We start from the raw sequence: 9,931 nt of genomic DNA, 5'->3' as shown, positions 1-9,931 counted from the left end.
GGCACTGTTACAGGGGGGATCTGTGGCTGGCACTGTTACAGGGGGGATCTGTGGCTGGCACTGTTACAAGGGGGATCTGTGTCTGGCACTGTTACAGGGGGGATCTGTGTCTGGCACTGTTACAGGGGGGATCTGTGGCTGGCACTGTTACAGGGGGGATCTGTGGCTGGCACTGTTACAGGGGGGATCTGTGGCTGGCACTGTTACAGGGGGATCTGTGGCTGGCACTGTTACAGGGGGGGGATCTGTGGCTGGCACTGTTACAAGGGGGATCTGTGGATGGGCACTGTTATATATGTGCCATCCACAGACCCCCCACCCCTTAACTGTGCCATTCACAGACCCCCCACCCCTTAACTGTGCCATCTACGGATGTTCCCCATAAAACTGTCATCCACAGACCCCCCCCGCCGCTCCAGTATACAAATATAAAATGTCTTATTCAATTAAAAGTGATTAAACATGCCCCCTCACGCCTAATATTACCGTACATCCTAACAGCTTCTGTACAATGCAGGTAGGCAAGCCTGACGGCCGGCGCGTCACTCACTGACGTCACTTGCCTGCGCCGCCTGCTTTATTCATAAAGTAGGCGGCGCAGGCACGTGACATCAGGGAGTTACGCTAAAGCCCGCCCGCCCAGCCTGCCTGCATTCTACAGAAGCGTTTAGGATGTACAGTAATATTAGGAGTTGGGGGGGGGGGGGCATGTGTAATCACTTTAAATTGAATAAGACATTTTATATTTGTATTGTGCAGCACTGGAGCGGCGGGGCTGGAGTACAGTGACTGCACGGCCCCGCCGCTATTGCCGGCCCCCAGCTCCTCCTCCCAGTCCCTCCCCGCTCGCTCGTACATCTCAGCCAGCGATGTAAAAATGTCACTATTCGCCCCATAAGACGCAGGGGCATTTCCCCCCCCCCCAGTGTGTCTTATGGGGCGAAAAATACGGTAATTATTCTAGTTTGGCTCATGAATATCATGATCAGACTGCAATCGGTGAGGAGATACTGCATGTCATAGCACACCTACCCCAATGTAAACCGCTATGTATTTTTCTATTTTATATGTATGTCAGTAAGAAATAGTTTATGTTCTTCAAAGCCTCTTTGCTCTATTCCACCTAAAGATCTGAGACTGGTTTCTAGGATCACACTGCCTATTAGCACCATTCAAAAGACTGGTTGACTTATAGTAATAGCGTTACTAAAACTATATTTCTAAATACTGCAAGCGATACAATCAATGGACAAGTATGTTCACAGCTCTTTTTATTGTGATCCTGCCAAAACATTTTGTATATCAGATCACTTTATTACATAATATAAAAAGACTATGAGCAGGAAGGTAATGCTCTGATGGAAACATCAAAATTGCCAAATCGATAGTTTAGCTTTACATTTAGTTGTTGTGACTTCTATAATATGAACATAGCTCCTGACATTTGAAGCCCAAATTGTAGGATGTTAAATTGTCCTTACATGTTTGAACAACCATCAGAGCTGACCAGAATCTCCTTTAGATGCAAATATACATAAGCTGTAATGGAAGGATGTCTCTTTTAGAATGGAAATAATGGCTTCTTACTGCAACCAGATAAGCTTGCATAAACTAAATGTGCAATTACAAATGCATAAAAGTACAATAACTGATAAAAAAAAAATTAAAACAAATGAACTGGACATCAACCTCAGGTCCTAGTATCAACGTTTCATCAATAATTTGCATCAATATCTTGACTAATTGAGTGGTGTCAAAATACTCCCTGAAGTTGATGTTTTCATCACCACTCGAAAACCGAGGAAGTAATAATACCCTAATATAGGACATAAATAATATGATTTATAGAACAAATCAGCTTAAAATGCTTCTAAATGTGTGTTTTTTTGGGCAGGGGGGCGTTAATGGGGTGAGGGACTTTCTGGAGGTTCACAGTATTTCACTTCATCCCAGTCTTTTGCGCAATAATCAACATTTAACTGCAGAGGAATTTGTACTTCTGCATTTTTCTTTTTTTCTTTCTTCTTTTTTGAGTTTCTTCTTCTGGAACATAGAAATAAAAAGGTGCCAGCCATGCAGCATATGACGGAGACTGACACTACGGCAAGGGCAACTGGTGCCGTCAATGACCAGGTGAAAGGAGCCGTGGTCGATTGGTATTTTGGGCACGGTCCCAGAGTAATCACCTGGTTTTCCTGAGTCATACTCGTCTTGCTCGTCATTATTAAGGACTCCACATAGCTCCTGTTGCTTATGCTTTGATTAAGAAGAATGTTGACCCATACAATAGTTGAAAGAGCTTCTGGATAGCCTTGGTCACTGGCTTTTACTAAGAGTTGATATAATCCACAATGATGACTACTAGTACTTTCTTTTAATATGATGTTACCCGTGTTGGTATCAACCTTAAAGAGATTGGCAGTAGGACCAATCTCTCCATACTCAGAATACGTTATAACTGCATTCAAGCCTGCATCATAATCAACTGCGTGGACTTTGGTCACAGAAGAACCCTCTGAAGTATCAGGTGGAACCAAAACATATGAAAAGTTTGACTCTGGAAGCACTATCAAAGGAGCATTGTCATTCACATCTAGTATAAAGATGAGAACTTTGGCTCTTGAGGTCAATGATGGGCTTCCTTCATCTGTTGCTTCCACCCAAAGTTCATACATTAATTCTTTTTCATAGTCAAAGGAACCCTCAGACCTTAGTATTTTATCTTGACCAATGGAAAACAATAAAGTGGTGTTTATAAGGTGCACAGAAAAATCGCCATTCAACCCAGTATCTATATCTGTTACATTTATATAGCCAACCTCTCCTTGATGAGGAAGATCTTCAGGGACAAAGAACGTAAACTCACTTGAAGCAAAAGTTGGTGGGTTGTCATTTTGATCGAGGATCTTGATAATGATTACACATGAATCGTTCTTCGATGGTGAACCATGGTCCATTGCTAAAACTTTTATGGTATAGGAAGATTTCTTTTCTCTGTCCAAAGATATGGATACTTTGAGATCCCCACTCAAACTGTCAATGGAAAACACATTAGGATCCCCATCGAGCAGGTAGTAACTTATTTCTCCATTGGATCCGCTATCTTCATCAGAAGCAGAAAGCGTTAGTAACTTATCACCGGGAACATTGTTTTCTTCAATGAAAATTTCTTCAAGGGAGTTTGAGAATTTAGGGTTATTATCATTTACATCTTCAATCTGTATCTTAAGAGCTTCTGTACAAGCAAATGATTCATCAATGGTGGAATTTCCAATTATTGTAATGTCATATTGCTGTTTTGACTCAAAGTCCAACAGACTGGACGTTAATAGCAGGAATGTCCCAGAATCTGAAGGCCTTAAGAGGAAAGGAGAGGACCCATTTATGAAAAGAGGATGACTGATAATAGCATCTGGATCTGCAACGTCCAAGATGGCAATGATTGTTCCTGGCGGGACATCTTCACGGATGGAGATGCCCCCTTCGTTTTGGGATGCTATGAAACGAAGTTCTATCTTTGGCTTCTTTCTAATTTTTTCTAGATTTATAGTGACTGAAGCCACTGCTGGAAAGCAGCCATGTCCAATGGCTAGCACTGACAACTTATATTGGGTTATCTCTTCTTGTAAAGGCAATGATAGGGTCATTAAACCAGATGAACTGTCTAGATTAAAAACATTTTTGATTGATTCTGGAACTCGAGTGCTGTAAAAGTACTCAATCACACTATTCTCACTATCATCTGCATCTACCGCTTGAAGTTGTACCACTTTGTCACCCACAGACACATTCCTGGGAAGATTAACAGAGACATTGTTTTCAAGGAAGATAGGGCAATTATCATTTATGTCCACAATTTGTACAACGAGTGTTGTACTGCCAGACAATCGTGGAAATCCATTATCATAGGCAATTAAACTCATCCTATGTTCACTCTGTAATTCACGATCCAGAGGTCTGAGAACCACTAATGATAAGAAATCCACATGTTGATCTAGAGTGAAGATGTTTTCTGGACAGATGAGTTGGTAGGACAGCTCTGCATTGTACTCTATATCCACATCCTTGGCCAAGTGGTCAATGACAAATCTGGTTCCAATGGCTGTGTCTTCTGGAATGGAGATAATGTAGGTCGGCTCTGTAAAATAAGGTGGGTTGTCATTAATATCCAGGATAAAAAGTTTTACTTTGGTAAATTCTGAATGTTCTTGAGATAAAATGAAGACATCCAGCATCATTGTACATTGGTCCATGGTATCTAATGGGCACAACGACTCTCTGTCAAGCTTATTTGCTGTCGTATATAAATTCCCACTTTGGGCATCGAGATGGAAATAGTTTGTATGGGTTAAAAGCTTGTACTGCAGGGGTGTAGGTGACAAGAGACCACTGTTTAAATTTCCAATCAAAGTATCTTCTTCTTGTTCCTCCTGGATGTGGAATATGATTTCTGTGGTAGCTCCAGGAAAGTTCAGAACTTGAAGAATATTTGTAAGAAGAAGAAAATATTTCTGGAAAATAAATCAAATTAAAATGAGTGGGATTGGCATGGATGCTCAAATACTAGTATTAGTTAGAACCAGTTTCTCATTGCTAGGACTAGGTCAGCAAACTCAATCTTCACCCTCTGTGAATGAACGTCTAACTACAACATCCAAATTTTAGTATCCTTTTATAGTACCATGGTATGAGTGAGAAGACACGAACTCAAGGTTCGACTCTCTAGAGAGACATCAGGTTCCCTGATGTAGTTATGGAATTCCAAACCAGGAGTGGATGATAAAAGGGGAGAAAGTATAAAGGACAGATATAGTCCTCTTCTTTTAAATTCACTCCTGGTTTTGGCTTCTAAAACTGCACCAGGAAACCTGACAGTGTGGCCGTATCCTTAGAGGTTTATTTTCTTTTCAATGTATTTGGAGGAAATTGTTCTTATTAAAGTGCCATGAGGCATGAAATGGAACATAAACTTTTCATTGTGATAATACAGAGGTATCAAACCATGACAAAGCATCCTGTCCCACCTATATTATAGAAAGACGGGAAAGAAGCATGAAGTGGGGCACGGAATTACAGATTTCATCACAACCTCTTCCATGACTATTGCAGTATTTGTGCAGGTGGTGATGGATAAACTGGCCATTATGGATGGAAAGTGTCCAATTATTATTATTTATTTTAAAGCAACATTAAAGGGGTTGTCTCTCTTCAGCAAATGGCATTCATCATGTAGAGAAAGTTAATACAAGGCACTTCCTAATGTATTGTGATTGTCCATATTGCCTCCTTTGCTGGCTGGATTCATTTTCCATCGCAGTTAACACTGTTTGTTTCCCATGGGTTATGGCTGCCATTCAGCAGTGGTGGCCGTGCTTGCGATAGGAAACACGTCCTGCTTCGCTGGTGGCTTGAACCATGGAAGCAAGCATAGGCTTGCATGCGCAGCAGCCCCTCTTATCTGCGCTGCAGCGGTGGCCATTTTCCCAGAGAAGGAGCAGTGTATAATGTGATGAAAAAATGAACCCAGGTAGCAAAGGAGGCAATATGGACAATCACAAGACATTAGTAAGTGCCTTCTATTAACTTTGTCTACATGATAAATACCATTTGCTGAAGTGAGAGACAACCCCTTTAATTCCGAGGCACATGTAAAAGAGGTTATATATACGTGATATAAAACAAGAACAAAAACTAGTACAATAAGCATTAACTAGCTAACAGACTGGTACATTGGGGGGAGAGGACCCTGCCTACGAGAGATTACAATCTAAAGGGGAAGGAGACAGTAGGGTAGAAGCTGCGTGTCTGGTGGCAGCATGCACATTTTTGGTAGTAGGCTTTCCTGAAAAGGTGGGTTTTCGGGTTGTTTTGGAGGTTTGGATGTTGGGAGAGAGTCTGATGTGCTGGAGTAGTGAGTTCCAGAATACGACGAGAGAAATCTTGTAGACGATTGTGTGAGGAACTGACATGAGGAGGACAAAGAAGAAGATCTTATGAGGATCGGAGATTACGTATGTATCAGGAAAGCAGGTCAGAGATGTAAGGGGGGGGGGGGGACAGATTGTGGAGAGCCAGTGAAGGGACCGGAAGTAATAGAGGCAGAGGAGAAACGAGGGAAGAAGTGGATTAACCAGGATAGATTGGAGGGGCGCAATAGTTAACTCTCTAAAGACCCCTGCTGCCCCTGACCTTCCATTCACTACATAGGAAGCAGCGTGGGCTATTAGGCCACCCTATTTCCTAGATTGTTAGTGCACCGGTATGAACTCGCCGGGGGACATGCAGGTGCCGGATGAAAGCTCTCAGGAGGATGAGCACGCTGAGAGAGACAGGTTTCTCCAAATGCAGGTGCCAGGATAGTCTCAACCTGCTCATCCCCCACCGAGCTTTCATTTGTTGACTGAATGGAGAAGAACGTGCCCCCCCAGGACACTCGTGTTTTTCACAGGACCCTCCTCTACTGTCGCAGCAGCACGTAAGTGAGCTTCAAGCTCCAGCGGACATTTTCATGCTGCAGGGGAAGAGGATGGACATTACCACTGCCTCCAATGGAATAAAGTCCACGGTTTGGGAAGGCGTCATTAACAGCAGGAAAGCACTTCCATCCACAGTGTCAGGGTCGTGTTGCCGTTTTGCCTGTGCATCTCTATGCCCAAGGTAATAGTTTATTAAGGCACACATATATGTAAGGTACATGGGGTTATTGGCCGCATTAAAGAAAGAAAAAAATCCAAACAGACAATAAACTGATAAAAGGGTGAAGTGCCACTATATTGATGACTTATCCTCAGCATAGGTCATCAATATCAGATCTTAGCGGGTCTGACTCCTACCACGCCCGCCAATGTAATTATAGCTGTTCGTCCATTCAAGCAGTCACCACAATGGAGATGGAAGGCAGGTAAACATTGAAGAGGACACAGCGATCGAACGAGTGCCGCAACCCCTTCAAAAAGCCGATCGGCATGGGGTGCCGGGAGTCAGATCCCCGGATCTGATTTGAAACTGATGACCTATCTTGAGGATTTGTCATCCATATACTAGCACTTCACAACCCCTTTAACTCTTTTTTATCATGGCCTTGCTGTCTAAAAAAGGTCCCTGTGTAAACCTCGGAGACTGGCAGTCTCCTGAATATAAGATGGCGAGAGTGCTTCCACGGCTCTTCTGGACCACACGCTTTTGTAGTATTTGTAAAAAGTTTTTAGCTGGACTGAAGACAGAAAAAGCAAAAGCATTTTTGACATTTATCAAAAACAAAATGGAAATCGCTGCTTTCCTGGCGGATATTACAAGTCATTTAAATGCTTTAAATGTAAAACTACAAGGCAAAAATCAAACTATTATTGACTTTGTGGAAGGAGTGAGGACTTTTCAGAAGAAATTAGGGATATTTCACAGTGATCTAAAAGAGACCTTGCTTCATTTTCCAAAGCTTGATGAACCCATCCAAGAAAAAAAAGATCAAATAAAATGTATTCTACAACCATGGGGGCTTTGTGCAAGACCTAATTGACAATTATAAATTTTGCTGTGCATTAAAAATCCATATCTGGTAAACAAAAAACATTGGGCATTTTGCTACCGAGGCCCATCATGCTTTTACCTGGGAAAATCCAGCTACTCTACAGATGCAGCTAATTGATCTTCAAGGAGATGCAGCTTTGAAAGTTCAATTGAATGACTGTGACCCTGTTACATTCTGGACAAAACTGGTTGTCCCAGCTCAATTTCCACTGATGGAAAAAACTAAATAGCAATCCATGTCCTTACAATGTTTGGTTCTACATATATTTGTGAATCCGCATTCTCCACTATGAAGCTGGTGAAGAACAGATACTGCACTCGGATCACAGATGAGAATTTGCACCTGTATGTTTGAATGTCAGTCACCCCCTTTGTACCAATTTCAAAGGGCTGGAGAAAAGATGCCAACAAACAACAATAAACCTGGATGTAAATAATTCTACAAAGTTTGTAGTTAACAAGATTCCATCTGTACTGTTGGTGTTCAGCTTGGACCTTCACCTGATTGTAGACCCAGATATGTGGACCTCTGTTGGTGTTCAGCTTGGACCTTCACCTGACTGTAGACCCACATATGTGGACCTCTGTTGGCGTTCAGCTTGGACCTTCACCTGACTGTAGACCCAGATATGTGGACCTCTGTTGGCGTTCAGCTTGGACCTTCACCTGACTGTAGACCCAGATATGTGGACCTCTGTTGGTGTTCAGCTTGGACCTTCACCTGACTGTAGACCCAGATATGTGGACCTCTGTTGGTGTTCAGCTTGGACCTTCACCTGACTGTAGACCCAGATATGTGGACCTTTACTAAAACGAATTGAGTACTGCTACTATACACATCACATAACTGGCTGGTAGTAGAGGTGAGCAAATAGAGTAATCTCATCAACAAGGGTTCTCCACCTGCGAGGGGCTTTTCCTGATGCTGAAGAAGCACAGGGCTGGACATCTTGCTCAGCCCTGAGGATCTTGTGCCTTTGACGCTGCTCCAAGTAGTGGCGCAAGCACAAATGTTCTGCTTCTGCTTCCGGAGCAGCAACTGTTAATGGGCTGCTGACCTGTCAATCAAGCGGCAGGGGGAGCTTCTTCAGCATTGGGGACAGTCCCGCAAGAGTAAAGAACTCTTGTTGATAAGATGAATTGATTTGTATGAATCGATTCGCACATCTCTAGATGATAGCTGTTTATACTGCCTCCACCATAATAATAGGACTGGTCATGTTATAATCCAACTGCCCCATCCTTCTTTCCCCGAATATGTGTCATTGGTAGGAGGTCCTCATACACATCAGATACTCAACTCTAATGGCCATAGACGCCTTGTCGCCTCTGATTTTGAGCTGTCCTTTGTCTGTTCTCGAGTCTGATTCATGTCGAATCCTGACATTTGTAGTTCCTGAGCCTCAGGTGTCTTTCCATCCATTGACAAGATCTTTGAAAATGTCTATGTGGCTTATCATATATCAAAGTAAAGAGCTAGCCGAACCTGTGACCTGGGGGACGAGGTGAAGACAATAGCCTTTGATATTGTAGAACTGGATATAACTGCGTAGTAATACTTATTGTGGAGGTCCCCATGTAACGGACTCATGCTTGGACCTCTTCATCGCCCCATGTATGGTTTATAATCCCCCTAAAATAATCTACCCCACTCCTGCTGCTGGTATCTTGCTACCTTCTCTCCTGTTTGGTATCAATGAAGAATGGGAGCCTCATGACGATAATGAAGGCAATTTCTCTGTATGGGACTCTTGGCAGCTACAGGGGATATCTCAATATAACGTACCCCATTAGACCCTATTAACCTTTGTTGACCATTAGTCAAATGTTCCTCATATGACAGAATTCAACATTGTCGTAACATTGTCGTAACTATCTGCAGTCCTATGTAAAGTCATATTCGGATGAGTTAAGCCAAATGTCAAACTCATTTCTGCTTCGTCTGCACAGATTATCAGAACTTGTTATGCTGTACTAGAGCTGAGGAGCAAGTCATACCTGTATATAGCGCATGGTGTCACGGACAAACAGATGTGGTGCACAGGACGGGTAATGAGTCCAGGTCAACTGCTCTTCTGAAGTTGTTCTACACGTTAAACTTTCCTGCAGCTCTGTGCACTCTTGGGTGGGGCCCGATCCGGCCCCCCCCCCCCCCCGTCATTGTACTCAGGATTCCCAATCCTTTTGTAGCCTGGAGTAAATACATTAGCGAGGTATGTGTGTGAGGTTGGACCAAACAAAACCCGACCCTTCCAGCTGAATTCTTCCTGCTCACAATATTTAGATATGGAACGTTCTTACTGGACGGGCACAAAAGGTGCGGAGACCTCGTGCAAGAGGAACTAGCTGTGTGACCCAATAATTACATGGTATGTAATAAGCTGTCATGGATCTGTACGGATAA

At 42.9% G+C, this 9,931-nt stretch overlaps 1 protein-coding gene across 1 annotated transcript; it reads right to left on the bottom strand.

Annotated features, from left to right (window-relative positions):
* Positions 1 to 1,896: 1,896 nt before the first annotated feature.
* LOC122946850 (protocadherin-20-like) lies at positions 1,897 to 9,675 on the bottom strand. The gene is made up of 2 exons (XM_044306709.1): positions 9,526 to 9,675; positions 1,897 to 4,511 (listed from the first exon to the last, which is right to left on the bottom strand). The coding sequence occupies exons 1-2, from the start codon at positions 9,538 to 9,540 to the stop codon at positions 1,902 to 1,904; spliced, it is 2,625 nt and encodes an 874-aa protein (XP_044162644.1). The 5' UTR covers positions 9,541 to 9,675; the 3' UTR covers positions 1,897 to 1,901.
* Between the last annotated feature and the right edge of the window lie 256 nt (positions 9,676 to 9,931).

Source organism: Bufo gargarizans, chromosome 9 (assembly GCF_014858855.1).
Source record: "Bufo gargarizans isolate SCDJY-AF-19 chromosome 9, ASM1485885v1, whole genome shotgun sequence".
Taxonomy (NCBI): Eukaryota; Metazoa; Chordata; class Amphibia; order Anura; family Bufonidae; genus Bufo; species Bufo gargarizans.
The sequence above is the reverse complement of the archived record's forward strand: the minus strand, read 5'-3'. Positions and strand labels throughout refer to the sequence as shown.